The 16,181-nt window shown below is 40.6% G+C and overlaps 2 protein-coding genes across 4 annotated transcripts; one reads left to right on the plus strand and one right to left on the minus strand.

Annotated features, from left to right (window-relative positions):
- The first annotated feature begins 477 nt into the window (after positions 1–477).
- On the plus strand, positions 478–15,984 carry ap1s3a (adaptor related protein complex 1 subunit sigma 3a). Of its 3 annotated transcripts, none has more exons than XM_049725603.2 (6): positions 478–632; positions 2,735–2,913; positions 3,298–3,406; positions 4,149–4,286; positions 4,376–4,455; positions 15,719–15,984. In XM_049725603.2, exons 1-5 carry the CDS (start codon positions 630–632, stop codon positions 4,409–4,411), a joined length of 465 nt encoding a protein of 154 aa, XP_049581560.1. In that variant the 5' UTR covers positions 478–629; the 3' UTR covers positions 4,412–4,455; positions 15,719–15,984. The 3 variants fall into 3 exon arrangements, with proteins under 3 accessions (XP_049581560.1, XP_049581561.1, XP_049581559.1); XM_049725604.2 differs by lacking the exon at positions 15,719–15,984 and adding an exon at positions 10,133–10,838; XM_049725602.2 differs by lacking the exon at positions 15,719–15,984 and having other exon boundaries at positions 479–632; positions 4,376–4,604.
- On the minus strand, positions 5,088–9,625 carry scg2a (secretogranin II a). Its single transcript, XM_049725601.1, has 2 exons — positions 9,482–9,625; positions 5,088–7,520 (listed from the first exon to the last, which is right to left on the minus strand). Exon 2 carries the CDS (start codon positions 7,510–7,512, stop codon positions 5,710–5,712), a length of 1,803 nt encoding a protein of 600 aa, XP_049581558.1. The 5' UTR covers positions 7,513–7,520; positions 9,482–9,625; the 3' UTR covers positions 5,088–5,709.
- Positions 15,985–16,181: the final 197 nt, after the last annotated feature.

Below are 16,181 nucleotides of genomic sequence, written 5' to 3' on the forward strand. Positions count from 1 at the left end.
GCTGATTCACTTAATATAGTATATATGTGGTAATATTTTACTGTATGTAAGAAAAAAATGTTTAGTAGTTTAAATTGACACGAGTATTTGTATGAGTTGAATATTTAGTTAATAACAACATTTCTAATGTTAATGAAAACAACTTGTTTCAGTTTCACATTAGACGCTGGAATATTTTAACACTACACACAAGTGTTGTGTAGCATCAACCAGTGTTGACTAGTGACGAATTTCAACTACTATGCAGAGTAAAACACAAACATTTTTAGTCACACCTTTAAAGCAGACTGTAAAAGCGTACAATCTCTCTCTCTCTCTCTCTCTCTCTCTCTCTCTCTCTCTCTCTCTCTCTCTCTCTCTCTCTCTCTCTCTCTCTCTCTCTTTCTCTCTCTCTCTCACCCACTCTTTCTCTCACACTGTGTGTGTTTGTGTTTGTGTGTGTGCATGTGTGTGTCTGCGAGTGTGTGTCTGTGAGTGTGTGTTTACGTGTAGGTGTGGCGAAGGTGTGATGCACAATGTAAGGAGCAGGAGCCCAGCAGGAGCACTTTCACCGCCCATACTGTCCGTAAGGACGTTTCTTCCTCTTGTGGGATTTTGTCCCATGATTCTAAAAGAGATTGAGAGACAAAATGGTGAGTGTGTGCTGCACGGGTTCTTCTGCATGCAACAGTAGTTATTTATTTAAAGTTAAGGCAGTTTATATATGTTAGAATTCAATAGCTAAATTGTATTTCAATTTTGTGGTATAAATGACAATAAAAGTTCTGATCGTCAAAAAACTAAAATAATCCCGTATAATAATCTAATGATAATCAAAGCAAAACTGTTAGCTGGTGGGAATGAAATGGTTGCGACCTTTTTTTCTACATAAGCCGTCTTATCTTGTGGTAAGTGTTTACAGGTGCTCCTCAGGGCAAAGTGCTTTCTTGAGTCACTCTTTGCATTTATTGTTGTAGTGTATTGCAAAATGGTGGTGTTTGCCATTTACTAGATCAGAGGTCACCTGCTGGCAATAAGTAGCTTTGAAGAAGAAGAAGTCTTTTGGGGTTTTTGGAATCATTGGATTTTATCACCAAATGATTCCCGAGCGCGGCACCGCTGCTGCTCACTGCTCCCCTCTCCCCCAGGGGATGGATCAAAATCACATGGGGATGGGTTAAATGCAGAGGACAAATTTCACCACACCCAGATGTGTGTGTGACGATGATCATTGGGACTTTAACTTTAACTTTGACTTTATGACATTGCATTAACACGGATACATTTGTTGGCCCCTCTCTGTTAAAGAAAGAAAGGGCCTCCTCCATTTTTTGCAGTAGGGAAAGGGTTCTTACAGCTGATGTGCCTTGCCAAAAGTGTCCAGTTTTATCTTGTCTGTCCAAAGAATATTCTCTCAAAAGTTTTGTGGCTGGTCAACATGCATTTTTTTCCATTTTATTAAGATTTCATTTCCATTAACTGTGTGTTCTTTGTCTTCCTCGGATTGTGTGACTGAAACTGATGTACCTTGACCTTGGTTCTAACCATTAAGTTCTTTGAAAATTGTTCTGGGCTTTTTTGTTTCCATTTGTCTTAATCCTGTCACGCCCATGCCAGAGCACGCTTGGCCGGCAACTTTCCTCAGCCACACCCCTTCATCACCGTCATGTCTGTCACCTGCTTCCTCTTGTTACCTTATGTATTTAAGCCCTGCCCGTGTGTTTCTCCCTGTCGGTGTCTTCTGTTGTGTTGCTGTTCCTGTTGTCTGGTTTCCCGGTCAGTATTTTAACCTTGTCCAAGTGGACTTCTGTCTGTCTGTCGGTCTGTCTGTTTGCTGGCTGTGAGTCTCTATCCCGTCTGTGTCGTCGGTTCCCCACCTGCCTCCCTTCCAACTCCCTTTCCCTTCAAAAAAATCCTGGTTCAAACTGCGTTTAGTCACCTAGGCTCAACTCATTCCTGACAAATCCTTTCGTCAATTTCTGCAGGTAGACACAGAAACATCAAGCTACTTGGAGATGATCTGATATCCTCTACCTTCACCATGCTTTTCTATAGTTTTCTTTCTAATTTGCTGAAAAAAACTCTTTTTCACTCCTTCTGGTCCATGTTTATATTTTTCACACACCATGACACGCACAGTAACTACTTGTCACACTGCAGGGCACACAAAGACAAACAACCATTCACGCTCACTCCTACAGCCAAATTATAGAGGCCAATCGGCCTATCATGCATGGTTTTTTCATAATTCTGTGGAAGGACCATTCAAAAGACTCTTTCATTGGTTAATTTTCATTGTTTCATTTATTACTTTTTTCTTTTTTTTAAAAATATTTTTCTTTTAGGTTACCAACAATTTTGTCACCGTGTGCAATTTCCGCAACACACTGTTTAAACTTGGCAGAGCTGAATTGTTCTGTTTTGTTTCCTTGTATCACAGATGTCAAACTCGAGGCCCGGGGGCCAGATACGGCCCGCCACATCATTTTATGTAGCCCGCGAAGACAAATTGTGCATCAAATTCGTGTGTCATGACTAGAATTGCAAATTGTCTTCACTTTCAACGTTTTTAAATATTTGACCAGTTTTTACTCTTCTGATTTGTTAGTTTGTTTTGTAGATTTTATTGTATATAATGAGGTGCTCATATTTATTTGGGTTGACAGTCATAATGGCCCTCCGAAAGAAGCTATGACTACAATGCGGCCCGCGAACAAAATGAGTTTGACACCCCTGCCTTATATGCTCTCTCCAGATTCGCTTCTTGCTGCTGTTCAGCAAGCAGGGAAAGCTACGTCTGCAGAAATGGTTCACACCATTAACAGATCAAGAGAAGAAGAAGGTGATCCGGGACATGATGATGATTGTGTTGGCCCGAATACCGCGCTCGTGCAACTTCCTGCAGTGGAGAGACCTCAAGATTGTCTATAAAAGGTTCATACGCATGAAATGTAGAAACTGTTCATCTCACACTCGCTTGCATTTTTCATGGCGGAGACCAGTCTGCCATATTGACAAACCCGTTGGTCCAATAAGAAAGTCAGGAGATTGTGTCCCACCACAGATGTGCTGTCTAGGAAAAACATCTTGGATTCCCGTGTTTGTGCTTGGCATTGGAAATAAAACAATTGTTTACAAAGCTAGTGTTATACTTTTGTGTCTGTTTATCTTGGTGTTCCTTCCTTCAAATAACTCAAGTGTTTATATAATATTTTATATGCTTGTCGTAAAAGACTTAAGTTACCTTTTCAAGTCATATGTCATGGTTAGCATATCAAAGTAGCTGCAATATATTCACTATAATAACCTCCACTGCAGGTACGCCAGCCTGTATTTCTGCACTGGTCTGGAGGAGCAAGATAATGAGCTGCTGAGCCTTGAGGTGCTGCACAGATTTGTTGAACTGCTGGATAAATACTTTGGCAATGTAAGTACCGATAAATTGTGTTTTAACCAAAAATTATGTGCCTCGTCATTATAAAGCTTAATTTCTATGCAGGATGCATCTGTTCTATTGTTACTTTAGAAGATTGGACAGCACGTTTTATGCAACATTCCGCTGTTCTTGTTAAAGTGTCTGTTCAGTACAGCTGTTTCTTTGGATGCTAGTTAATTTTTTTTCCAAGGTAGCGCATATGCAAAGTTTTTCAATGAACAATGATCCACAAAAGATTTCACCAAGTCTGATTTAAAATGCTGCACTTGCTAGATATCTAAATTTGGAATCCAAATTACTGTTAATAAATATCTCCTTAATAAATACCTGAATGGCTGTGTAATATAGGACATACATCATGGCCATGTAAGAAGACACTCAATTGGATAATAAAAATAACACATTTAATAATTTATTTGCTTAGTAATATCTATACAGTATAAGCGGCAAAGTGGTTAGTAAATTAGCACTGCATGTTTTGAATGTTTATGTATTTTATTTTTTTACATATATTTTTATTTTATTTATATTTGTATATATTTAGTATATTTATATATACATATATTTATTATATCTGCATACAGGTATAGTTTTATTTTGGTAATTACCAATGCAGTGGATTTTTTTTTATTTCACAGCTGCCCAATCGGTCATGGTCTAATACATTTAAGATTTGTTTTAATTCCCATAGAGTCCAGTGTGTGTGGTACATTGTGTTTTGCTTCATCATCAGGTGTGTGAGCTGGACATTATTTTTAATTTTGAAAAGGCGTATTTTATTTTGGATGAATTCTTGATGGGAGGAGAAGTGCTAGAAACCTCCAAAGTGGCCGTGGGTGTCTCTCTGCAGGAGGCTGACGAACTCCAAGAGGTGCAGTAAGCTTTCACACGCCCTCGTGAACGTAGGTTTGGAGAGAAGTGACTCATGAGAACATTTGTTTTCATGTTTTGTCATTGCAGACAATGGAGGAATATATGAGCAAACCTATGTATTGAGCCTATAACAGAGACCTCTCCCACCTCAGGACATAAACCAAAAGGTTTAAATCTGTGCAATATTTTCACTTTGTCATGAACCACAAAATGCTTCTGTAAATTAGCACCCAATATTGTTTGAAAAAAGCTCACATTTCACGAACTTTTCTTTTTGAAAGAAATCATTATCAACATAATACATTTACAAAATGTACTCTGGTTGTCTTATTTTGCTTCTTGAGAAGGAGGCTCTGGCTTCAAATCTTACCTCGGTCTTCCTATGTTGCTTCTTTCTTGGATTATTTGAAGACTAAGTTGTCCATAGGTGCAAAAAATAAGTCTGAATGGTTGTTTATATATGCCTTGTGATGGATATAAATGGTTGGGTAGATGCATGTTAAATTGATTCTACGCAACAGATACCACTTTTATTCGTGTATGCAAGGATACCTAATTATAGTATTACTAAATATTGCATTCATAATTGCCCTACAAATTTTACTACACTGTCTATGAATTGTTTCCAGTGTATTGTGCTAGTGGCTAAGATTTTTTTTTTATTGTTTATTTTATTGTGCCATTACATCTCAGCTTGCTAGAAAGAAAAAAAATCTCAATAGCCTTTTTGCTTGTTTGCTGATTTGAAAAAAAAAAATCTATATGTTAACAATGAGAGGAAAAAAATAACAGAACTCGGTAAGGAAAAATAAAGTCAATGCTTTATTAACCTCAAGTATGTCACATATGCCCACATTTAGGAAAGAATTGCCAACAAACACAAGTGAAAGTAAGGGGTCCAACACCGATGTGTGTGTCGTCAGGAGTGGTGAGTCACATGTACGGGATGTTGAGCAACTAACTCAAATTATTGTCAGAACACTCATATTTCTGCTAATAAATAAGACATTCAGTAAACCTACAGAGGAACCACAGTTGACTGCATATTTATATTTTTGAAAATACTTAATTTTTGTCTCTGTCCACTTCCACCAACACAATATTATATACATGGAAATACAGGTGCATCTCGAACATAAATTAGAATATTGTTGTGAAACTTAATTGGTTTTAGCAGCTGTACTGTATATAAATTCACTATACACATATATAATATTTCCTGATGATCTTGAGAAATTTGAATATTACAGTATGTTACCTACACATTTTCAATTGGTTAGAATTTGAACTTTTGAAAAGTGTTATCCTGCGTCCTGTTTATGTAATACTGGAGTTTGGCCTTTTGAACTGAAATAAAAGAACTTTTTTTACGATATTCTAATTTATTGAGATGCACCTATTTATGATATCTGCCACTTGATTCATATGCCATTTTCCGCCTTGGCTTCACTCTCACTGTCCTCACTTTCTGGGTTGAAGTAGCTCATCAGTTTCATCACAGCCTCGTTATCAAAGCCTCTCTCGCCATCCTCAGACTGTCTCTTTTTATTCAGCACCTTATTCGAGTCCATCTGATCCAAATAATCCTGCATGGCCTGTTCAAACGAGTCTGCCGGGTTTTGCCCGGCCTCATCCCGCTTTTGGCCGGCCTTGCCGTAGTGGTACGCTGGGCCGGGATAGCGCGCCAGCATCTGAGATGCCAGATACGCCGCCAGCTCGCCGTCTGTTGTGTCGTCATCGTCCTTTGACTTGCTGGGAGGGAAACGTCGCTGCGTGGGAGCGTCATCCCCCGGGCGCCCCGCTGTCAGAGCGTGAAGTCGTGACGCAGGGCTTCTGTACGGCTTCCAGACGGGAGTTGGATCTCGGTTCTGCGCGTTGCCCAACCCCAGGATGTTGAGGATGGCTTCCCTCTGCAGGTTTTTGGGGCTGTTCTTTCTGACAGGAAGGCGTCTGCTGTAGAATTTAGTTTGGGGAATCTTGTAGATCTTCTTTGAGGATGTCTTCCACAATTTGTTTTTGTCTCTGCTCTCTTGGGCCTTCCATTGACTAGTTGTTTCTCCTGTCTTGAGCATATCCAGGAGATCCTCAGGCGGGATTTGGTATTTCCGTGAGATTTGAATGAGCTGATAGATAACTCGTGGGTCAATGTTATCTCTGTATTGAGTTACTCGCCTCTCAGCCCTCTTGTTCTCCTCTTCTTCTATTGCTCGCTTCTGCTCCTCCTCTTCAGTTCTCTCCAACACCTTAAGAAGGTAGTAGTCGACCTGGTCTGGATCATTTGACCTCCTAACTGGATACCTTTCATCCTCATCCTGCTCTTCCTCATCATCGACATAATCGAGGCTCCTGTCCAACTGATGTTTGTCCTCCTCCTCTTCCTCCTCATCCTCTCCTTGCTCTCCAGGACCCCAGTCTGTAAGGTCCTCTCCTTCGTCATCATATACCACATTTCTTAGATTGAACAGATCTTCTCCTTCTTCTTCCTCTTCATCCTGCGCATCGTCGTCCTCTTCCTGTCGTTTGTTTGTCATCTTTTGATTGGTAAACTTGTCCAATTCGTCAAAGACTGACTGCAGCGTTGCAAGGTTTTGAGGCGTGTACTTCTCCTCAACATTCTCATTGGTGCGTTTGAAGGGGTTCTCGTGATCATCTTCCCCCTCCTCTTCATCACCCTCCCCTTCTTCATCCTCCTCAAACATTAAGGGCATCTTCTTGTGAGGCATGATACCCCGTTGCTCCGGCACTTTGGCATACCCGCCACTCTTCCGGTCAGCACCCGCCAGCGAGGAAGGACGAGGCAGAGTGGGCTTGGATGCCTTTTCGGTCTGCTGCAGAGTGCTGAGTACGGCTTGGAGCAGCTCCTCACTCTTATCCTCGCTCCTTTCCTCATCTGTGTTGTCTCCGTCATTATCAGCGTGTATCGGGTCAGGAGCCAGTCTTAGAGTGGCGTGCGTCTTCTGAGCATCATCCAAGTGGCGATCGGCGTTGGGAAGAAGCGGCTTCTCCTGTGTGTCTGTTCTCTGACGAAGGCTTTCAATGTACTCCAAGGCTTTGATCATGTCAGCATTAGGTGACTGCTGCGGTTCTGATTCACTCTCCCTGAGTCGATGCTCTCGGAGCGTAGCCCCATAAATGCAGTGGAGACAGAGAGTGACAAACAGAAGCTGAGCCAAACCGAGGAGGGAATGTTTGCCTCTAGTGGAGTTGCAGAGGAACGGCAGCATCGTGAAACCTGAGGACAGTCCAAAAGGCACAGATCAGCAGTGACCTTTGGGAGACCAGAATTGAGCATTTTGATCGTGTTTGTACTAAATTGTATGGTCTAAAAAACACTTTAAGGGCTCTTTTTGATGTTGTTGTTGTGAAATTAGGTGAAAATCCTGCGTGGTATGTGCTGTAACTGTGCGGAGGTGAGTTAGACCCAATGTTGGTCATTTTGCAGGCTGTCAGATGTGTGAGTCGGAGGTCTGCGCTGATGTGGGAGTGGTCGCAGCCAACAGTACTTCAATCATGGCATATAAGCCTTTCATTTCATTCCGTTTAAATGTGCCGAACAAGTTGCTCACTCGTATCTCAGCATGGAAAAAGCACAGTGTGAAGTCGACCACCCTCTCACCACCAATCGATTGAAAGTATGCTGCCCAGTGGGTTGCTTTAAAAATACAATACAATGATTCAACGTGTCGAATGCCCACTGTTCACATATTTATGAATGGAAAATGTTGCATTAGACCAGCTGTCTACTATAATTAAATCAAATTTCTGTCACCAAATTGCCACTCCACCATCTCCAAGACGGTAGTGCCCAGTTTGACGGAGACCGGTCAGTTAAAGAGCTAAATATGCCTTGCATGAATACAAAAATGAGGATCCTCTAGCTATTATTTTATGGCACAGATGCAGTCTTCAAAAATGCAGCACTTAATATTTGTAAAAATGTGATTAGATTATTTAATATGTATGTATGTATGTGTGTGTATGTGTGTATACGCAGGATGTAACAGTAAATTTTAATTCACATGCTACAGGTCCCTCGCCCAGATAAAATGCAGTAAGAAAGATGGATGAAAGCTGTATTTATACTATATTTGTTGTATTCCTCTCTCTTTTAACTAAATAGGTTAAGAAAATATAATCTGTCACTATGATGCAGTGCAGTTCAGTGTTCACTAATAATGCAGTACAACCACAGTCATGGATTCATACTTTGTCAGTCATGCTATTAATTAGAATGAATAATAATCACATAACTACAATAGCACCACTGAGACCTAAGTATGATGGTTTTCAAAATGTGAAAACATTGGGCACAGCTTTTGTCACAGAATATGCGCATGTTGCCATATGACCAGTCAGTGGATGTATTGATTTTCTTTACTATTCAAACGACTGCTTCATAAATTCATGCAGTCAATTGCAATTGCATATCTACATAGGAATATTTGTTGTATTAATTCATCTTTTTCTGTGCACCGCTTGAGCGTCATGATTAGTTAGTATTATTAGGGCTGCTTAGCGCTGCAGTGATGTTATCGCTGCCGCCTGTTGCTTCTTATCTGAGGATCACATCCTGCAGCAGCATAGCAGCATTCAGCTCCCCTACAAATCTCATTAGTCATTAAATTGATGCTCACCGTGAGTCACGGCCCCGTTGTCAAGGCAACCCCGTAAGACTAATGTACCCACAGAAGCCACAGTTATGCGCAAACCCTTTTAAACAGCAATCATCACCCACTATTACCAGCAAACAGCAATTTGGATAAATAATGTTTGTATGCTTCTTTGGGATGCATCAGCTTAAGAAAGGCATTGAAGTGTGCATTTAATATCAACCTGAAATGAGCAAATAGTAGTGAGATTTTATTTTACTAATTCAATTAATTTTTACGAATTATTTTACTTTAATTTTGCTGTTTTTTTAAACACACAACGTTTTTCTGTGTTAATATTAAACTTGCAAACATAGAAAAGAAGGCAACAATGGCCAAAGAGAGTCATAACAAAAAGAAATAGTCAAAGAAATCATGCACAAATAAAGACAACACAAGATCAGAGCATCAGGTTGCTGAACAGCTGCCTAAGAAAAAGCCTAATAAATAGAAAATAATTCAAACACACCAAGTCTTCCTCTTTTCATGTGATGAAAATTATGTGCGATCACAGCCAAGTCATGACTGAATTAGAAATCCTTACCTGTTTGGACTTAGTTTACGTTGACGGTCTTGTCGAGTGGTGTGAGCATCGCTGTCTCCAGCGTGAGTGTGCGCTCAGCACCACGGACAGCTCCACATGCTATGAGACGCAAACCACGTGACTTAGACGTCAGCGAACGCAAGAGGCACAGTTTTTTTTTTTTTCATGTCTGCAAAATCAAATTGATTCTATTTTTAAATTTAAGGCCCAGACAAAAACATTTATAATGCTACGTTGGAATATGTTTTATCCTACAATATTTGTGTACCAGGCCAGAAGCAGCAATTTCAGGTCAGATTTGTCATTGTGAAACAATTTGATACGTGATTCACTCATTGGAGAAAAGAGTCAAGCCTCTGGTACTTTTTTTTTTTAGATGACTCACTGTAGTTATCTAATTCTGTATCCATTTTGAGTACCCACCTATTTTATAAATAGTTCCTTGCTTTTATGAATAGTTAACATGATCAGACACCTACATCCTTGTAAGGTCTATCGGAAAAGAATAGGAGCTTTATGTTTCCTTTTATTATATTTCATATGCCTAGAATCTAGCTGGGATTTGGATGAAGCTTTAAACTTTTGACTGTTTTAAGCCTTGATGGATGTTGGTGATGTTGGAAACCTCATTGCATGTTTACTTTTCTATAGTAACTGCTGTTCCCATTGACATATGCTGGAGCTCTGCTGCAACAGTGAGGGACAGACGCAGTTAAAAGTCCAGCGATGACTCATGTTCCGACTCCACCAAAGAACCAGTTGGGCGGGGGGTGATGAGGGACTGCAGTCTGCCGTGTGTGCGTGTGTGCGTGTGTGTGTGTGTGTGTGTGTGCGTGTGTGTGTGTGTGTGTGTGTGTGTGTGTGTGTGTGTGTGTAAAAAGAAGAGTGGAGAGCCCTTTACTTGTAAGCACGCACACACACTGTGGCCTCTAATTCTGGCAGCTTGTCAAGTCTGTTCTGTTATGGATCACTGTGAGCTGCTTACACTTTCATTCATAAATTTGCCTCCTCGCTGCCTTTGATGTGAGCATTGGCTATCCCCCAATGACCTGCTTGTCTTGTTTTTTTATGCAAGCATAATTTAATTTTAGATTTTTCCCAGCTGGAGAACAGAAATTGATGAAAAGAGCTCTTTCAGATTTCCAGTTTATTTTCCTCCTTGCAGCTTTCAGAAATCAATGTGTCCTTATTCAGTTAGAAGTCCGTTGATGTCACCCATAATATGTTGGATAAAATTTTAACCATTGAGGGTTTCTAAAAATCACTTTAAAATGAGAAGTGCTGTACTAGAAATAATACATTTGGGCTTGTTTGCAGTGAACTAAATAAAATGTCGGACTGGCATAGGCAAGAATAATACATGTACGTATATTCCTTATGGTGTTTTATTTACTAATCGTCCCTCCCTCCCTCCCTCCCTCCCTCCCTCCCTCCCTCCCTCCCTCCCTCCCTCCCTCCCTCCCTCCCTCCGTCCGTCCGTCCGTCCGTCCGTCCGTCCGTCCGTCCGTCCGTCCGTCCGTCCGTCCGTCCGTCCGTCCGTCCGTCCGTCCGTCCGTCCGTCCGTCCGTCCGTCCGTCCGTCCGTCCGTCCGTCCGTCCGTCCGTCCGTCCGTCCGTCCGTCCGTCCGTCCGTCCGTCCGTCCATCCGTCCGTCCATCCATCCATCCATCCATCCATCCATCCATCCATCCATCCATCCATCCATCCATCCATCCATCAGCACGGGCCACATAATCCGACCCTAACCCTACAGACCTGAATTTGTGTTTTCTACCAGTGGACTGCCCCATATTCAGCTAGGCCAACTGAGAGTCTGGCTTTTGCTACCACAATGATCAGGGGCTGAGCCCTGGCATTAAAACTAGAAAGGCTTCTACTTGCCAGAGATGAAGGCTTCGCTCAAGAAGATAAAAACATTTTTCCTATCGGGCAGCAGTTCATACACTGCACTCCGTCAATAGACCATGGCATTTCACAGTGATCCCTAATGTGTGGGAATCAGCCACATAGTGGTGACACAAATTGGAACAGCTCACTCACAAACGCATTTTCAGTAACAGGCAGACGGCACAAGATTTACTTACTTTGCTTATTTTCACACTTAATGAGTGGGCAGGGAGTCCGGAGTGCCAACTACTTGTGTGCAACCAATTAAAAAGTCACATTTCAACAAGATCTCCCCTTTAAAAATGTATGACCCATCCAGTCAGCCTAATTCCACTCTCCCACATGACTAATACATATCCTCCTCCACACACTCACATTGTGCACATCAAGCTGGAGCTGTCTGGCTAATTGCTTGTCGTTGCGCCTGTGGCGGGATTACTGATAAACAGAAATCAATTAACAACTCACTTCACCCCCACTGCCTGCATAATAAAAGTCAACAGCCTCTTCTCTGTTCACGGAAAAACTTTCGTAAAATGCTCCTAAATTTCTTTGCCACACTCGCAAGTGTGTTGAGACTGAGGTTGAGGAGTCATGACTCCCATTGGATGCTTTACTGTACGAGTCAAAATAATTCAGTCCTGGAAGTAGTGCGCTGCCACTTCCTGTCCCATTCTCATTAACTCTCTGTTGGACTCTCACTCTTTTCTGCCAATACTAAGACGGTCTTCCTCGGCAGAAATATACCACAAAATCCAATATAAACAAGAAAATTGATGTCGAAGACAGGATGCATTCCCCACTGTATGATTGCTGATTCACTATAAGATTAATCATTGGGTGAAAATGCTGACACACAAATTGAACCTGGAACCCTCATACCCATTTTATTCCATTGATCTTCATACCACAGACAACCTAGTACACTCACTGGATAATATTTTTTATTACAAAGGGTGGACCCTACCATTGATTTTACTATGCCAATGTTAATCAAAAATATCCATCCATCCAAGTGTTGGCCCATCTATGGCCAAGTCTTATTTTGTGTTAGAGTTAGGTTAGCACCTTTAAGGCAGTTTGGTCAGCAGTCATTTAGTTCAGGCAATAGTATTTTACAATAATACACAGAGATAAACCAAATAGCTTATTTTATATCAAAACTAACAAGTGTTTCACATACAAAAAGTTATTGTTCTTTTCAATACACTGAATTCCCTTAATTTTACGTTTATTTTGTTTGATGATAAATCTCAGTTTAGAATGGCTTAAAACAACTCAGAGCGTTTTTTTTTGAAGAACTGTTTATCTGCCATCTTTGTTTGTTGTGAATTAAGTTGAGTTTGCTGCCATCATGAAACACTTATAACACACATTTGTACTTTCAAGTGAGTAAAAATAAAAAATCAGTCGAACAAATGCTTGCATCTAGAAAAAGATGATTGTGATTCCAATTTGTAGCACATGCCATCCTGATTAAACAGCCATTCAAAATAGTTATTGCTTCTTTCCCGCTCACCAATCGTTAAATTGAATAGTTTGCAAGCACAAGTGATTACATTGTCTATCAGTCCAACAATGCTCCGATACAAAAAATAAATTAGCATCAGAATAGCACAATAGGACTCACAACAGCCGAGCCCTCCTGTCTTCATTTTGTTGAACCAATCATATATTTGCTAACCATCTACCAACATGAGCTTTCAGTTCAAACTCTATTAGGTTAGTGATTTTTTTTTTCCATTTCTCAGCATCAGAGTTCTCACAATCTGACTTTGTCTTTAGAAGGTAAAAACGCACTGCAGTCCAACTGATAATTAATGCCAAGCCCACGTGTAGATTCCTGCCATATTTGCTTTGTTGGTCTGATGGAGTCATTTTCCATGTAACTGTTCCCTGGAAAATGTGGAGTAGTAGTTAATGTCCAGTTGTCCATAATAGCTGAGTACAAACGAGTTAAGTGTCTCTTAAGTGTGGCTCAGTTCTCATTCAAAAAAGTTTAGTTTCCCGCATTTGGTGACATCATAGAATGGCTATTACCCAATTTCCACCAAATAGTACAGTTGCTCCATTGTATTGTGTTTACATTTTCAAAAATTGAGATAAAATGTATTTAAACATATAGTCCAGCACAGTATCCAGTATTCTTGAAAGGCAGAGTCCTTGTTCTTCTCTCCTCATATACTACTATAGTGAAACTAAGAAAATAGTAAATTACATATCTAATTAAAAATAATGAAGATTAATTATATGAGCACGTAAGCAAACAATTGACAGTAAATGCATTTTTAAAGGTAGTGGTGTGTGGCAGTGTGCTCTTGAGCGAAACACTAATTCTGCCTATCGCCATACGTTGCTGGCATAGATAGGTGAACAAAGACACGTTATTTGCAGTGAACAAAATATTTCCGGACCACTTCAGTAAAATTGTTCTCTCTGCCGTCCCAGCTAGGCTAGTAGTGTCTGCAGTGTGGTCATCTAACCATTAGAAAATTAGAAAAATCGGCATTGGCTGCAATAGTGAAGTAAGAGGAAGATCAGCTCCAAAATCCATCCATAGCTGTTCTTCAGCACTCGTCTTTAGGATGCCTTAACTCAAGCATTTTTCACGGACAGTGAAAACACTGCCCTCTGTTGCCACCTGCGCATTATTCGTTTTGTAAGGGCAGAAATTTGGCTAAAGATTTTGAACTGGATCTAGTTATCTTTTGGCAGAGTGCCTGATGTTGCGGCAGGTGAGTTTGGCATTATCTATATATAAACTCTCATCTCTCCTGTTGGAGGGCACTGGGCTCTCCTCTCCGTGCTGCTCCATGATGTGCAATTGTCCCCTGGCAAATGGCCAGCTGCTCCCCATTCATTACCACCAGACTTGGCAGCCAATAATTCTGTTCCTTCATGCAGGTTTTCAGAGGCCTGGCAACCATAATGTTGAAGGAGGGGGCTAGATGCTGTGAATGGGTCTGAAGCATTTGACGTCACACTCTTTCCTTCTGTGTGTGTGTGTGTCTGTCAAAAGGTGTGTGCTTCCATTTTTGCTAGAAATAAATTGGGTATAGCGAAAGACAGAACGAGTGAGACAGAGTGAGACAGAAGTTCAGCTTGTGCAACTGCACTCTCAACATCCATCCATTTACATGTTGTTTTGTTGTTCTGATGAAAAGAAGTCACAGGAATAACTGATTTGTGAGCATGACTCACCTGCTGACGCTTTGTGAGGAGAATACAAGAATCACAATCAGAACACTTTAGTTGTTTTGGAAAATGAACTTGGCAAACCCACTCATCCTTTAATACATTATGGAGACTTAGTGTTGATATGACCTCTGTGAATAACGTGAGCTACCATTAAAATGGTGTGTGACTAATGTTGGGATCCAATAACGAAAGGAATTGATGAACTGTCTGTTTATAAAAGACAGCACGTTTCAGCGCTGGGTGATCAAGCCCAAAATTCTGCCAACATTCCCTCATCTTGATGAGGCTTTTACTTATAATAGTAAATTCAGCAATTTTCCAAAATTGAACAATATTTTTCCACTGAGGGTAGTGGAAGCATCAATGTTGAAAGCTGATTAGACTCAGCAAAAGTATTTAATGTTACATATGTGTGCCCTTTCATTGGATCTTTATCTTTTAAGTATTTATTTGTGTCTAGTCAGAGCCACTTTTCACCAATGTTGTTGCAGCAAATCAAACATTTTCATAGCTTTTTTTTTTTATACTGATGAAAAAAATTCTTTGTTGTGTTCTCACAGCTTTTTTTGTTTGTTTGTTGCCTCTGGCTGTTGATGAGAATGTGTGAAAGAAGTGAAATGTTTCAGAAAAGCAGATTGAGAAAATGAAGCCAGACTTGTTTTGTTTTTTTTCCTTGTCCTGATTTGATCTGATCTGATCATTTAACTGTCCTGGAAGTTGGACTGCTTTTTTCCCTTTGCATATGTCAGCCCTGTGATTGATGAGTGATCAGCCATCTGCATTACTATAAATCAACAGGGATTGGCTCTGGCTGGGATGGGAAAAATACTCCAACTTGATGTTTTATTCTACTTGGCTTTGAGCAAGGAAGGTTGTCCCCTTCTTCAATAGAATCAATGATGCTACTGGTGAAGGATTTTTACCATTCTTGTTTCCCTCAAAGAATATTCCCTGTTCTGATTAACTGTGTAGCACTATGGAGTAGATCAGAAAGTCATGCTTCCTCATTGAGCAGTCAATGCAAATAATAGAAATAGGAACAAAACCATGATCAGTTCAGCAAAGAAACTGCCCAATATTAAACAAAACGATTTATTCTATATTCTACTATTCTATTAACTACTGTCTCTTTGTTTCTGTTTTATTTCATCAGTAACCTGCATTTTCGCCTGGAGGGCGATGACGAATGTTTTCTTTAATTGTCCCTTAAACTTCTGAGCCTGAGCCCAGTGGTTGCTAAGTGCCCAGAGAGAGACAGGAAGCAGCACCAAGACTGCGGCTGTCTGCTGCATCCATCCTGTCATCCAGTGGGCAGCCAGACAGCTTCAGGAAGTGGAGCCAGCATGACTCATAGGTCATATTGTGCGCACTGGTTATGAACAATAAAGTTCGGGGCATTGCGTAGACACTGGCATTGTGTCAAATGTGTACCTGTGTGTAGAATCCCATCTGTGCTCGAGTACAGTGCATTATGTAATGTTGACTATGATGTCTGAATGGGACTAAACTTTCTACTATCTGTTTTCTATACATTAAACCCGGTTTAAAAGGCCGAATTATCGGCTTGATTCAAACCCTGAATCTGTTTACATGACTGTAGTAGATAGCATGAAGTC

The sequence above is a fragment of the Syngnathus scovelli genome, chromosome 7 (assembly GCF_024217435.2).
Source record: "Syngnathus scovelli strain Florida chromosome 7, RoL_Ssco_1.2, whole genome shotgun sequence".
NCBI lineage: Eukaryota > Metazoa > Chordata > Actinopteri > Syngnathiformes > Syngnathidae > Syngnathus > Syngnathus scovelli.